The sequence below is a fragment of the Centroberyx gerrardi genome, chromosome 11 (assembly GCF_048128805.1).
Source record: "Centroberyx gerrardi isolate f3 chromosome 11, fCenGer3.hap1.cur.20231027, whole genome shotgun sequence".
In the NCBI taxonomy this organism is placed as follows: Eukaryota; Metazoa; Chordata; class Actinopteri; order Beryciformes; family Berycidae; genus Centroberyx; species Centroberyx gerrardi.
Window position 1 is genome coordinate 3,806,858 of NC_136007.1, and position 16,305 is coordinate 3,823,162.

The 16,305-nt window shown below is 42.9% G+C and overlaps 1 protein-coding gene across 1 annotated transcript in view; it reads left to right on the forward strand.

Annotated features, from left to right (window-relative positions):
* sgcd (sarcoglycan, delta (dystrophin-associated glycoprotein)) overlaps positions 1-16,305 on the forward strand; it is a 153,094-nt gene that overhangs the window by 115,500 nt on the left and 21,289 nt on the right. Inside the window, exon 6 of the mRNA XM_078286903.1 lies at positions 12,593-12,665. Within this exon, the coding sequence (XP_078143029.1) occupies positions 12,593-12,665 (73 nt within the window). The remainder of the gene's footprint in view (positions 1-12,592; positions 12,666-16,305) is intronic.

Here is a 16,305-nt window from a genome sequence, read left to right on the forward strand (position 1 = left end):
TTTTTGGCTTTTTTTTTTTTTCTTTTTTTTTTGTAAACGGTCTCATCAAATGTTTTTGCCGGGAGCATTCAGAAGCTATTTTCCCGTGTATGTATTTTCAATATGCACAAATGGCAATTGACTGAACTGAAATGAACTGAACAAACACACATACACACTCACACACACGCACACACACGCACACACACACTCACACACACACACCCATTCTAATCAACTTGGCTGAACACTTGTCAAGTCGCTGTCCCCGGCAGGGCCATTTGCAGAGGAATATCAAACGTCCCGGTCGCTATCATTCTTTCCAATTAGAGGCTTAAGACTTCATTACTGCCGCCCCGCCGGCTACCAGCTTCAAACACACACACAGACACACACACACACACACACACACACACAGATAGACGGACAGGCGGACATGGAGGTGCGAGCTCTTAACTATCTCCTACAACCGCTGTGCAAGATTGACGGACGCCACCCGCTGTGGACTCTCCGCACTGTCACTCTATCTGACTCACTCACTTTAGTTCTCTCTCTCTCTCTCTCTCTCTCTCTCTCTCTCTCTCTCTCTCTCTCTCTCTCTCTCTCTCGTCAGGCTGCGTTCACACTGCAGGCCTTCAAGCTCATTTCCGAATTGCTGCTCATATCTGATTGATGACTGTTCATATCTATTCTAGGATGCGATCCATATCTGACACCAATATGAACTGACAGCGATGGTGAAAAGACAGCTACAAATCAAGAAAAAACAAGAAAAAAAGACATTGCACCCATTTCTGCACCCCACCATGTTCTCATACAACGTTCGTATATCTTACGAAAAAGTTATGTACATATTGATTTGTACTATACCTACACATGCTTACACATGCTCACATACTTAAAGTACCAATACATTTATCCATGGAAACAGATCAGATTATAAAGGCGGCTTTAGGGGCACAACAGTGCCAGCCTTGATTTGCATAAATTTCTTAGAGACTGAGATGAAAAGTCTTTGCTCAGGCAAGTGAGGTGCAAAAAAATGCACAAATTGCCCTGGCAACACAATCTTAGGGAGTCTGGACCTGAGTATGTGTGAGAGAGAGAGAGAGAGAGAGAGAGAGAGAGAGAGAGAGAGAGAGAGAGAGAGAGAGAGAGAGAGAGAGAGAGAGAGAGAGAGAGAGAGAGAGAGAGAGAGAGAGAGAGAGAGAGAGAGAGAGAGAGAGAGAGAGAGAGAAACAGAGAGAGAGTTGTGGTAGTGACAGTGTGTTCATGAGCAAAGGTCCACAGGAGAAAGATAAAAAGAGAGAGCAGCAGATGAGAGGCAGAGCCTGAACAAGAGAGACTTAATGAGAGACGTCAGGAGAGAGGAGTCCCGCGGGGATCCGGGGTCAGGCGGGCCGCATGGAGCCGGATAATTTGGCCTTTTCAGCGCCGCGTCACATTCCCCGGCCTGCGGCGAAGACGGCTAATGACGAGCGGGCGAGGCCGCGTCCCACGGCTCGCCGTCTGCTATCACACGGCTCTCACTCCCACCTACTCTGCCTCTGCAGAATCAGAGTCCCTCTCTCACGCTTTCAACTCGACCCGAGTTTCACCTCTCATCTCCGGCGAGTCTCCACAGACTTCCCTCTCCTGATTTGGACTGTTTTCTACGGAACAGTATTACGGCCACTGTAGGAGAGGGGGGGTAAGAAAAAACTTGCAAAGTCAGAAATTTGCAAGGAAAAAAAAACCTCACAAATTCACAAGAAAAAACTCAGAAATATGTGAGAAAAAAAAAACTTTTCTGACAAATTTTCTGTCTTTAATCTGAGTTTTTTTCTTACAAAAAAACAAAAACAAAAAAACAACAGCAGTGGTAAAAACAAAATAAAATCACCTACAATGGCCCTAATAGTCTTCCGTAGTCTTCCACCACAACCACCTGCAAAACCACCGGTAGCTCCTCATACTATATACTGTATATATAAGGTGGTGTTTGTATGATTCCTCCTCTCCCGGGGGTTGACAGCTCGTCAGTCGCCAGGCGGCCTGGATGGACGCGGGAGCTGACAGCGTGGACGGCCGCTGTCGCCCACGCCGAGCCGCCCGCCGCCGTTAAAACGTCTCTCGTTTCTCTCGCCGATCGCTGTCGAGCTCACCTGTCACTCCGCCGGCGCGGCTCCCCGCTCCCGCTCCGTCAGCATATTTTGGCAGGAAAAAAAAAAAAAAAAAACCACAAGCAGGAGTTGGGGAAAGATATGACCCCGGGTAAATGATTTATATTCACCTGCGACGTGGGAGACGTTGTCGGAGGATTGTCACGACTCTCCTGCATACTGTATGTGACGAGTCGAACCTGCGCCGAGCGGGACGGATCCATCTGTCACTGCGCTGCCATAGTTAGCTCTCTATCTCTCGCTCCTTCTCTCTCTGTCCTGGTCGCTCTTTCTTTCTCTGTCATTTTTTTTTTTTTTTTTTTACTTCCACTGCTCTCTGTCTCCCCACCTTTCTGTCCCTTTATACCCTTTCTCTCTTTCCTCTCTCATTCTCCCCCTCTTTCACTCTCTCTAATCCGCTGGCTGCGTACATTATTTGATATTTGACGGCCTAAATTTACTACCGAGGTGGAGAATTGGCCGCTTAATAAAAGCTACAGATTTCTTCATACCAGTTTCAGAGGAGAAAGGGCAGAACGTCCCGGCAGAGTGCCGGCTATTTACTAGAAAGGGCTGCTGGCTACACCTCCGGTCTGACTGAAATACTAAAATGAATGGATATTATATACTCCGCATCTGAGAGAGGGAGAGAGAAATGAAAACAATGAGAGAGAGCAAGAGTCTGGCCAGTGGACAGAGAGGAAATAAAATGATTAAAGTGAGTGAGAGAGCAAATGAGAGGATGATGAGAGAGAAAATGGGAGAGAGAGAGAGGAAGACTGAACGGTTGAATATTAAACTTTGTGCCGCTGCGGGGCTTCAGAGGGCGAGCCGCTCCGTCTTCGGGACGTTACACGCGCCTCCGGGACTCTGCAGCTTTTTTTTTGTGATTATCGTGACCCAAAGCGCTCCACTTTGCTCTGGCTTTGTTGGAAAAAATCACGAGGCAATTTGTAAAGTTTTCTGCAACATAACACCGCAATCCACCACAAGTGTGTCTGCTTTTATCACGGTGGTTCAGGTGGCAGTAAAAACCCGCCTAACCTTAGCAGGGTTGGTGCCGTTTTCTACCCGCTGAGCTACGCAGCAACACTCTGCATTTATCTGTGGTTAAAAGTTGAGGGGAAATACAACGCCCTCTTTTACGGCTTTTTTGTAATTTGGACACTCCACGCTCTCACTTTTTCAAAGCTGGAAAAACGTACAACAGAATCACTTTCGCTCACTCCACCTACATTTACACAGCACAGAGAACCCCCTTTTCTGGATGTTGTCAAAAGTAATTCTGGGTCAATCTCTAACTGAAGTAGAAGTAGACGAGGCAGGTTGAGTGAAAGTGGGTACACCAAAATACTAAATTACAATCACAAAATAACTCCGGGAACACACTGGACGTGATAAATTGTCGATATCTTAACAGTGTAAGAGCATCTGAGGGTGGATTTTTCCTTTAAAGGAGGAGAGCGGGTTTCAGCCCAGTGATTTGTCAAAATTGCGAGGTCATTCACCTTAACGGCATCACAGATTAGTCTCGGTTCCGTCTCGGTTCCCCCGGCGATATTTTTGCCAAACTGTTGACTTTGCAACAAAAAAGTTGCAATTGCAAAAAGTGCAGATTCCGCGCGGGACGGATCACGCTGCGCTTCTGCCGAGTCGTCAGTTACATCTGTGCATTAAACATGATTGATTTTGCAGATTCGCTTCTCACTAAACAACATTGCATAAGTGCTAATGGTTAATTACATCCGGCGGGACTTTATCTAATGGTGCCGCATGTTATTATGAAGCCACTGCAGTGAAACATCCATCACATCCTTGCATTCATATAAACTAGTTAGTGGATTGTAGCGCGCTGTGTGACTGCATGAGTAAAAGAGCATGAGCTAATCGGATGGCACCGGATTCTGTGTGTGTGTGTGTGTGTGTATATATGTGTGTACGCGTAGTTTGTGTGTGTGTGTGTGTGTGTATGTGCATACTTGCATGTGTGTATATGTATGATTGCACACATTTAGATACAGGACAGCGCTGGAATTATGCATAGAGCAATTGTTACAGTATAGTACAGTACAGTACAGTACAGTACAGTACAGTATAGTACAGTATAGTATAGTACAGTACAGTATAGTACAGTATAGTATAGTGTAGTATAGTATAGTACCATAGGCAGACTAAATAAAATGATTGCTTTTTAAAGTAATTGGCAAAATTTCCCTTAAATCCAAAGCAATTGATGATGTATTTAAATTTATTTTGGATTCACTTATTTCTTACCGTCACCTAATCAGTCAGCAGTGCATTTTCATTCCAGTAGTGAAGCAGCAGCAGCAGAAGCTGCAGCGAGCTTCTCTGTCTCATCTGGGAGGATCTGAGGATTTTTTTTTTTTTAGGATTTTCACAGAAATCTTTGAATTCCGGCTGTAGGTCTTCTTCGTTTTAAAACCCTGAAGAAGACCTACAGTGGTTGAAACACTACAGTAAAGGCTTTTTAAGTATTTTCTTCCTCGTGGTTATATTTTTATATTTGGAGTGCCTGGACTGTCCTTTTGTTTGTAATAGACTAAATGACTTGTTAAGGTGGATACCTTTTGCAGTGTATTGCCGTTAAAATGAATTAACATATTACATACACAAAACAGAGTTTCAGATAATAAAGAAAATGACAAATTCAAACAAATACATTTAAACAGGAGGACCACATTGAATTTCACACAGGAGGGCATCAAAACAAATGCAGGATTCTGGACTTGTGATGGCTGCTAATGTACAGAGCGTGATGTTCACCCATCATCACCGTGACACCTTGAGGGAGTTTCCTCCAAGCCTCCTGTGTCTCTATTCCATCACCTATGAGACACTGCAGGCTACTGATGACTGATATCTGCACACACACACACACACACACACACACACACACACACACATTAATCTTTACTGGGATCATTTTTTGTCATGCCCCCGCACCCCGTTACATGAACATGTCAGTCGTGTGACGTATTGCTGCTGTCTTGTCAGTATTCATGTGGAGCCTGAGATCAACAAATCGGATAAATCATGTTGTATTTGTAGCGGCGGTCGTAAATGGAGTCATCACATGCTGCTGAATGAATAAACCCAACGCTGTATAGATAGACAAATAGATGACAGTGAGAAAAATATTAAGAAGAATGTCAATACAATGTCAGAATGTCAATAATCTATGACATTTCCATGCTACTCTCTGCCTCTGATTGATAAAACACAATAATGATCCAACTTATATTCAGTTCATGAAAAATGTTCCATTGTCTGAAAAATCTCTCTGCCGCACAGGAAGTGATGCGTTTTACATTTCCAGTTTGTTTGGAATAAACAGAAGAAGAAGAACTGGGTAGTGAGCATGAGCAGCGATAGCCGCCATGGCTGAACAGACAGAGAAAAGCAAACAACCTCCAAAAAAAAAAAAAGAGAGCACAAATTGCAATGCAGATTACGTGTTGTGGACACAAATAATGTGAAGATATGTTCTTCCAACACTAAAGGATTGTGTGACGACAGCAGGAATTGTGACTCAAGTCAGACTCGAGTCACAGTTTGAATTGCTTGAGACTTGACTTGATGTATGAAGAGAAGACCTGAGACTTGACTTGATGTATGAAGAGAAGACTTGAGACTCGACTTGACTTGGGTTCTGGTGACTTGGGACTTGACTCTGACTTGTACTTTGACGACTTGAAAAGGTTTCTAAAGTCTTGACTTGAGATCTTGTGTTTGTGTAAATGACTCAGATTGAAAGTGATGAGATTTGTTCCAGCAGACGACTGAATTTAAATTCTGTTTTCTGAATTTGTATGGAATGATTGAATTTATTGAAGTTGAAACTGATTATAGAAATCAAACTCATGATGCTCTTTAGTTTTTATCCTATTAAAACCATATTGCATTGAAAAGTCCTAGATATTTAGTTTTCTTTAAGATATTAAATTGATACTGGACTCTTGATTTGTTCTGACTTGACTTTTAGACTTCAGACTTGACATTAATGACTTGTGCCTCAAGACTTGAGACTGACTTGGGACTCGAGCGAAGTTGACTTGGTCACACCTCTAGTGGACACACTTTGGTTTGGTGTGTGTGAAGTGCAGTGCAGGAACACCACAGCACTGAGCAGCAGAGATATCTCCAAAGTAAAGAGACAAAGTAGAACAGGAACTCTAAACCTTTAAAGTGGAGGCAGGGCGACAGCGAGCAGCAAGGTAAGGAGCGCTTTTGTTCTCTTATTCCAACCGACTGCTGCGATTTGTAATGTGAGGTTTCTGTTTCATCTCCACACACTCGTCACCGCAGGAGAGAGGAAGTGACATGCACCGAGGCGAGGCTAAAGCTTCCACTTTGCTTTGCACCCTCCTGTGTTTCTCCGGGCCGGTCTGACCGGCGCTATTGTATCTATGGAAATGTCACTGGTGCTTTTGTGGGCAACTGGCAGTAGGGATTTTCTTTGTATACCTTCATAGCTGCAGGTGTGTGTGTGTGTGTGTGTGTGTGTGTGTTGGCAGCGGGGTGTGGGGATTTTTAATGGGAGTTTTTAACACGTTTTTAGTTATTTCTCCATCTGTCTTGATGTGAGATGTTTTATTAAAGAACATCAAAGGTCTCTCTCTCTCTCTCTCTCTCTCTCTCTCTCTCTCTCTCTCTCTCTCTCTCTCTCTCTCTCTCTCTCTCTCTCTCTCTCTCTCTCTCTCTCACCACTTGCTTCCCCTTTCTCTCTCTCCTTTTTCTCTGCTCTCCTTCTCTCCCAGCAGTCTTCATTTCTTCCTCTTATCCTCTGCTGTATTTACATCAACGACTAAGAAACGCTCTTCCCTCCCTCATCAGCCACTGTTGAAATGCCGTTGAGCAAGGAACGCGACCCCAGTGAGCTTGAGTGGACCTGGGTCAAAATAATTGTTCATTTTGTTGGTCTGGAGGACTCCTCATTGAGTGTAAGGTAGTTTACCTGAAAAAAGGGTTTCCTGAAGCACTAAAACAAGTACAGTAACTTATTAGCAAATAATATTTAACAGTAGAAGACTGTGGATGTGCTGGAAAGTGAAAAAATTTGACACTACTACAATATCACAGCAAACAGCCAAAACCATAAGTAACAACGGTCGCTGAGATGTTTTAGATGTTTGTTATAAGTTATTTGTATGAGCACAGTTGACTTGGACAGCTTCGTAGCAACTTTTGCTATGTGGGTGTTGGGTCGATGTGGGTTAGATGTTCTTAGTTGGCTCTCTAAACGACATAGTTTGTTGTTTCGCTCCTGGCATCAGTCTTGACTGGGATCCAGTTCAAGCAGTGGTTGCCTGTTGGACGCTGTCGCTGTTTGAATTTTGCGCTGAGTGCTGCAGTCCAACGTCAAGAGCCAGACTGCAGCTGTGTCTACTCCAGTCCTCCTTCCTCTGCTTCTTTTAAAGAGCAAATCACTAAATCACATAGAGCAAAAAATTGCTGCTGCACTTCTTTCTATGGGTTGAAACTTTAAAGCATGTTTCACTTCTGGCCACGCCCCAGTCAGTGACGTCACAGCAGGTGTTTTCCATCAGCCGTCAAAGGCAAAACAGCTGCTTTGACATCACTGATTGGGGTGTGAAAGTTGGCTTGAAAGTTTCAATCCATCGAGAGCAGCGCAGCAACAATTCCCATATATATATGTTTTAGTGTTTACTTGCTCTTCAACTCTTCCGGTCAACACACATTCGCCCTCTGGAGGAGACGCAGAAAATACATTTCAGCTTGCAGAATGTGAAAGTATCAAAAGTTTATCAAATTCATTATTGAATTTGAAAATGTTGAAATGTCAGTTATCATGACAACATGCACGGTCTCTGCTTTCCTACATTCTGTTTCTGAAGGCCATTGGATTTTGGGAGTGTAGGAGAAGGCCAACAATCTGCAAACTGACAAGCCATTTCTCTCACACACACACACACACACACACACACATAAACAAACACACACACACACACACCGGTGCGCACGAAAGCACATCTGGTGGGACAGTCAGCGATTGCCATGTGAACATATACTGTTCACGATCCATATGAAATAAATATACCTTTTAAAATACGTAATGGTTCCAATAATTTAAGGAAAAAAAAAAAACGTCCTCCTAAATAAAGGTAAAAAAAAAAACCCTCAGGAGAGCAGAAGCTGCTCCACCTGTAGCAGTCATTAAGAGGAGAGTTATCTCTCCCTCATGAACAAGCCAAAGCTACTCTTTGCATATAGATTTCCCCCCCGCTCCTCGCCAGGTTGAGCTGTGATTTAAAAAGCTCCCTGGAGGAATGAGAGAGTTGTAAATATTTCCACACATCCAGCGAACCTCAACCATTTAATCCCAGTGCAGCTGAAAATGAGTCAAACTTTGGTGGCTTGTTAGTCTCAACACAAACTACCCAGGTGACCTGAAGGTAATTGACTGTAAATTAGAGGATGTTGGCCATTGGACCTGAACATTTAAAAAAGTGACACCTTGTCACCTTCATAAATTCTCAGATTCTGCCCTTGTAGGCCTGATATTGAACGGCGAGGACCAGCCTTGTGCAGAGGAAGTTGAGATGTTTGTCGTCTGAATCTTAAAGGGTAACTTCGGTATTTTTCAACCTGGACCCTATTTTCCCATCTTTTTGTGTCTAAGTGACTAAAGGGGACTAAAAGTGCTTGTTTTTGCCACTGACAGGCTCAGATTGTTATTACAAGTGTCTGACAACTCCTCCCGGCACTCCTCTCTCCAACTCTCACTCACGTTTCCACAGTTGACTTCCTGCAACAACTCAACTCTCGCAAGACTTGAGCGAGACTTGGTTACACACAGACCGGATCAAGCGAAAGGTAAAGAAAAACGTTTCATTTCTCTGTAGGGTCCTTTCTATAATGTTGTCAGACACTTATAATAACAATCTGAGCCTGTCAGTGGCAAAAACAAGAACTTTTAGTGGACGTACATTGACGGTGCGATTTGCCCCGTCGGATTACATTGCAGCTCGTTTCGCGGCTGCCGGCTGAAGCGATCTCGCTCAATACTGGACCAATTTCAAAAATTGTTGTCCCCTTTAGTCACTTAGACACAAAAAGATGGGAAAATAGGGTCCAGGTTGAAAAATATCGAAGTTACCCTTTAATATTGGCAAAACCAAGGAGTTGGTCGTCGATTTTAGAAAAAAGAAGTAGAAGGTCATTATTATTAAAGCTTATTATTAAAGGTCATCAGCTTGAGATTGGTCCTTCTTACAGATATCTGGGTGTCCATGTTGACAAGGACTTGAACTGGAAAGAGAAACACTGATGCTGTATTTAAAAAGGCTCAATCCAGGTTGAAGAGTAAGAAACTCTTGAATGTTTTCTATCAAAGCATCTTGGCCAGTGTCCCTTTTTTCCGCTGTGGTGTGTGTGGAAACAGCATTACAGTTGATGACAGGAACAGGATAAACAAACTGATTAGAAAGGCAGGATCTATAACTGGCTTAACTCCTGACTCCCTATAAACAGTCATGGAGAAAAGAACCAGGAGGAAGTTTCAGACCATACTTGAATAGGCCCTTTTCTTGTTGTCATGGTAACAGCTTCCACATGACCCCCCTTTCCACTGAAGGCCAAAAGCCCAAGAACTTTGGCCCAGGAACTCTAGCCTGGAACTTAAGCGCTGGGCTAAACTTGTTAAAGGCAGTTTTTTTTTTTACTTTAACATTTGTTCCTTTAACATTAGTCCTTTACTACTGTGTGTGTCAAACTTGGAAAGCAAGTGATAGTAATTGGGGTATTTACAGCTAAATAAGGCCAATGTTGGTTTTAATATACGGTATCAGGCTAAAAAGTTGTTTCCGACTCTTAACAGTCTAATTTTTCCGTATGTAGCAACACATATTTTTTTTCTAAGATAGCAGCTGAAAGTAATGCAGATTTAAGAATTAACATACCTAGTTTCTAAAAGATAGATGCTCATTAATGTAGGAATGGCTGCACTCAGTTACAGACGTTACTAAGCAACACCCCCTATTTGAAAAAATATAGAATGTGATGATGTATAAGCATCAGGGCTAACAGCTTTGGCCCTGAGGATCTGGAAGGGCCAAGTAGTGGGACTTGAGTTCCTGGACTAGCCCTGTTTTGGCCCAGGCCAACCCAGTGGAAAGGGATCAGGAACTCTGGAACTAAGTTCAAGCACCAGGTTTGGCCCTCAGTGGAAAGGGGGCTATTGAGAAACCAGTGCATTACAACTTCCTGTTGCCAGCTCTGGCCTTCACTAAATCGCTCCACAACCTGCCCAAAATTAACATTGGTGAAGTACAAAGACTATTTTTGTTGACTCCTGGATCTAAACTAGAGAAAGGCTACAAGTTCTTCATCTAAAGTTTCCTCTTCGATTACGAAGATGAGTTTTAGTTTCAGTTTCACCTAATTTGCATAACGTTATTACATTATGTATCTAGTGCTAGTATTACAGTTTTGTTGTTTTTGTTGTCTTTGTTAGATTGGTTTGTCAATAAGTTGCAAAAATAAAGTTGCCATTTGTGCCTTCAGCTGTAAAGTTTGTCATTAACACATAATGTATTCGTATTTGGACATTGGCGCTCTATTTGGTGTGTATTGGGTATTTGTTGGCCTTGTTTCTATGTGCAGGACTTGGCTTTGTATTGCTGTATTGGCTTGTACTGTACAAGCCTACATCTCATCATATACTGTGTATTGGCATTGCATTATATTGGTATCACAGTGGATTTTTATTGGCTTTGGCTGGTTCCTGAGCAATATTTATGTCCTGTTGGAATGTATTGTTTTTATTATGTGTTTTTATGGACTGTGGGATCTGTCTTTTATGCGTATGTGACCAACCCTATCTATCTATCTATCTATCTATCTATCTATCTATCTATCTATCTATCTATCTGTCTGTCTGTCTGTCTGTCTGTCTGTCTGTCTGTCTATCAATCTATCTACATTTATAAAATGACTGAAAGCATACCGAAATCATTTTTACAGGATAGCAGGTAACTTAACTCCTACACCTTCACAGACTGGATCCTCTATATTTTAGAGAAAGTCATATTGAACTTCCACAAAAATCGGATACACAGTGTTCAATCTATAAATAAAAGTAAAAAATCCCCTCTTTTGAAAGCAGGGTGGCCAGTGGTTGGGGTGATAATCCCATAATGGAGGGCTCAGCCATGTTTCCTACTGAAGTGTCTGTTAGGAAGACACTGAACTCTGGATAAGGGCTAAGTGCCAACAAACATTGCATTGGACAAGGTTGGAACTTTGTGATTTTTTTTTTAAATAACTTACTGCAGTAAACTTTTGTGTGTCAGAGAGAGACTGAGAGGCATTTGGATTCCCAGCAGCGCCTCAAAATGCTTTGAAACACATTTAGTCATGGCCATTGATCCGCGCCTGATCCTTTGTTGATTTGATGTGCCTGAGCGCTTAGGTTTACTCCAGCTGAGCTGCTGCATTGGAAATACAGTCAATCAGAGCCGCGGGGTGAAGAGTAACTGAGTAGTATTTTGGTACAGTTTTCCAGTACTTAATATACTTTATCAGAGCTGAGGGTTTGTCAGTAACTTCTCTTAACAAGCAGGAACTCAGGATTTGAGAGCAACTATTTACATGTAGTGTAGCGCAGTGATTCTCAACCTTTTTCATATCAAGGACCCTAATTTAGTCCACATCAAAGCCACAGACCCCCATTTGATGAGATTTAGTCTCCCGGACCCAAATCTGAGAATATTTTTATTGTCAGATATGATTTGAAGATTTTCATGTAAAAACACACTCATGTTTTCAGCCTAAATGACAAAGTGGGGCTGCAGCAGAAAAGAGCGTCCCATCTCCACTAATTGAGATGTTATGGATTTGCCGTATTTGCCCAGACTGGTTTTAAGTACGGACACTTCTCCGCCCACAAGAAGTGACAAATCAAAACTTCATCCAAACTGTCTCCTACACAGCAGCAGAGAAAGCTGGACTCACCATGCAGCGTTGGATCTTTTCCTCTCTCGTCTCTTTGGTTTCCTTTGGTTTAACGCTTATTCTGCTGCTTCATTCACTGTATTTCACTCTGGATAAGATAATAATGCAATGAGTATTCCATCCTCCTAATTAAAACAATCTGTGTACTTCAGCGGTCTGAGTCCATGTTATCGGCGAGGCGAGGCCCGTCCTGCCCGGTGACCGGAGCCGTATAGATCGGCGCGGCCGCGGAGATTATGTCCATCGATCGGACGGGAGGGGCTTGTGTTCTCGATCGGACGGGAGGGGCTTGTGTTCTCGATCGGACGGGAGGGGCTTGTGTTCTCGATCGGACGGGAGGGGCTTGTGTTCTCGATCGGACGGGAGGGGCTTGTGTTCTCGATCGGACGGGAGGGGCTTGTGTTCTCGATCGGACGGGAGGGGCTTGTGTTCTCGACCGGCGGCGGCCTCCCGTCTGATGTTGTGTTCTCTGATTCCAGGGGCCGAAGGAGCCGTGTTCAGCAACTCGGTGGAGACGCCGCATGTCAGGGCCGAGCCGTTCAAAGAGCTACGGTGAGTCGCCGCTCCGCATGCACGATGGGACACATAAACAAACGGACACGTGCATTTTCACACAAACATATGGGTGAATATACAGCATGTGCACACATGCATGCACACACAAACGCACGCACTCATGCATGCATATACGGTGTAAAAATCCACTTTCATGCAGTTATTCTACATCTATCCTGCAGTACAAAAAACAAGTAGAATCAAATTAGTGCATAATAAGACAAAACTTCAATGTTTTTCAACCAGCTAGTTACCAGAAAATTCCTATTAACTTAACTGGCTGAAAAATGCAAAACTGTTTATTATTTCCACTCCAAACATTTCCCCTTGGGGATGGAGCAACAGTACAGCATAAAAAGTGAGACTTGGCTTCATCTGTACATAAACACATGCAAAATACAAGTACACACACTCACACACATACACACACACACACAAATCAACAACAACAACAACAACAACAACACACTGAGCCCTTTAAAGAGCTACACTGAGTCACTCGCCTTGCATTCTTTGATAAGAAACACAGACACTTGCATACAAGCACGTGTACACACAAATGCAAACACTTTTTCTGTGTGTGTGTGTGTGTTGTGTGTGTGTGTGTGTGTGTGTGTGTGTGTGTGCGCGCATCTCTTCCTCTCACTCACACAACTACACACACACTTATATCCACGTGCCAAGTGCTACACATAAACATTGATGCAGGCGGTCTAATTTATTCCAGCATTAATCACAAAAACACCACATTCTGAATATTCTGCCAATATTATTCAAATTAGGATGCACGGCTTATTGATGAATTATTGATGCTTGACTAATGGGTTTAAAATTCAACTTCATTCGGGGTTGTATGAATATTTTTCACCTTTTGCCCTTTTTCTGCATTTATTTACGCCAGACAAAATCCATGTGTGTATCCATGTATCTTTCTGAATCTTGAACGGGTTTCATGAGTCACGACTCTTACCCGGCACACAAAAGATCTTGTCAACTTTCACTTCAGTTAGGGGAAGAAAAAAAAAAAAGGTGAAAACTCAGAAGAGAGACTGGGATTGGATGTAGAAAGGGAGGGGGAGGGGGAGGGGGCGGGGGGAGAGATACTCTCCACGGGCGATTAGTGCTCATTTCTCTTCCAGTAATGTCTGTCTGGAGAAGCCAGGATGGGCGCTGCGCTGTGTGGTCTTAGATTGGGAGAGATCAATGAGTCTATCTTTGGCAACAGATGCCTCATCCCTCCTCCTCTTCCTCCTCCTCCTCCTCCTCCTCCTCCCCTTCAACAGTCCCACTCCATATCCAGATCAATGCTCGGATGCTCATCAAAATCAAATTAAAAGGAGACTGGCGTTAACTAAAACAAACATCAGAGGTACATCTCCAGTATCAGAGGGAAATGAGAGAGTGGCAAGAGATGAGAGAGAGAATAAAGAGAGAGAGATGTAAAAAAAAAAAAAAAAAAAAAAGTAGAAGATTGGGCTAGAAATGGAGATGAGCTGAGGAAAAGAGAGAGAGAGAACTTGAGAGAGAGACATCGGGAGAGAAGTGAGAGAAAGAGAGAGTGGTGAAGAAGAGAGAGAAATGTCATAAAATATCCCTCTGAATGGGTAATAAAAAATGTTCATGTAATGAATTTCCAGATAATGTAATAATGTCTTCAGACGGCTACTGTAATCATTAATTAAAAAAGAAATTTAATGTTGAAATCCTTATAATAAAGTAATTACCAGTTAATGTATTAATTAGGGATGTAACGATACATTCAGCTTATGGTATGGTAGCTTTGGGTTTGATACTCAATGCTCAATAAAAATCCCTTTTTTTATTTCTGAGGGAAAAAAGAACCCAAAACAAAACAAAAGGGCAAATCATAAACAGGCAGACTTTAAATTTAGAACTTTTTTAAGACCTTTTTAATGCCATTTCAAAGGGTTTTTCCACTGTGATGTGAGGGTACATGGTGCAGCATGTTGGTAGCGTTGGTAACACTAGTAGACCACCATAATCGAGACCAAGTCAAGTCCAAGACCGGGTCCAATAGAGTTTGAGTCGAGACCAAGTCCAAAAGGGGTCAAGAGTCAAGACCGAGTCAAGACCCAAAGCTTGAAGGACTGAGTGAGAGCTGAACCTTCCACTGCAGACAAGATTTCTCAGATTTTGGCTAGACTATGGGAGACCTGATTAACTATGCATACAGTCGACCAATCAGAGCATTCATTAAAACCTGGGTGTAGGTGACATCATTTACAATAGGAAGTAGACTGGAATTCTAAATCTGTTTGATTTTGTTGACAACCAGAGAGAGAGTTTTTCAAATTTCCACAATGCTGACAGTTATAATAATTTGGGTAACTTTACATTAACAGCTCCTTTGTTAAATTATACCATAAAACTGAGAAATGCAATTCTCATTGCACTGGACCTTTAACTGGAGCCAGTGATGCTGCCTGAGTCAATATGGCAGGTATGGTGTTGATTTGGACCAAAATAACAAGGAGTTAGAGCCACATGGTGCACAATACAAGCACACACACACACACACACACACACACACACACACACACAGGAGGAATCAGGGAAGAAACTGCAGGGCCCGAGGCAGACAGGTGACAGAGGTTATCAGCCTCTGACAGGCATCAGTCACATTCAACACTGTGACTGGGTGTGTGTGTGTGTGTGTGTGTGTGTGGCTCTGTGTGTCCTGTCCTTTCTCTGTCGCTCTCTCTTTCACTGTGTGTGTGTGTGTGTCCTGTCCCTGTGTTTATTATTGGGCCCTTGCATATGTACATGTGTGTACATCTGTCCTGTCCTTGTTTGTATGTGTGCATGTCCTCTCCTTGTATGAGTGTTTTGTGTGATGCGTGTGTCCTTACATGCTGGTGTGTGTGTGTGTGTGTGTGTGTGTGTGTGTGTGTGTGTGTGTGTGTGGACAGCCGTGGACGTCTCCTCTGTGTAAACGTCTTGTTTATCATCTCTCTCATGCCTGCGCTGTCAGATGTGATGACAGTCAATCAGAGCGGAGAGAGAGAGAGAGAGACACTGTGTGACAGTGAGAGAGAGAGAGATGTTTGGTGACAGTGGGTAGTCAAGGAAGAAAGAAGCAATACAGAGAGATAGAGAATGAAAGAGAGAGAGCCGTGAAGGAGTGAGACAAAAGGTGACAGAAGAAAAAACTGAGACAGAAAAGGAAAAATTAAACTACCAACATGTTCAGCGTTCTGTAAATGTTGCTCCACTCGTCTTTTCCTGATTAATTATTCAATGACTCGTTTATCTTTTTCAACTGAAAATGTAATTACTACTGTCTTAAAGGAACGCTCCACTCTAAAACACTGGTATAAAAAAAGAAACAGCTATTAGTGATGTATCTTACATTTCTGGGTCCATTTTGTTTGTTTGGTGGAGTATTTTTCTTCTCCCTGTGGATAACTGGCCAAACAGAACAGGAAGAAATCCATCGTAAAATAGACCAGAATGCAATGCAGCTACAAGACATGTTGCGTCTTGAGTAAGGAAAGCGACTCACTTTTCCTCAACTGAAAAAACTCACTCTCTTGCTCTCACTGTGCTGTCGCTATCGCTATTTCTCTCTCCACAAACAGTGAAAACCAACAGCTGAATGCAACAAGTTCACGCCTGT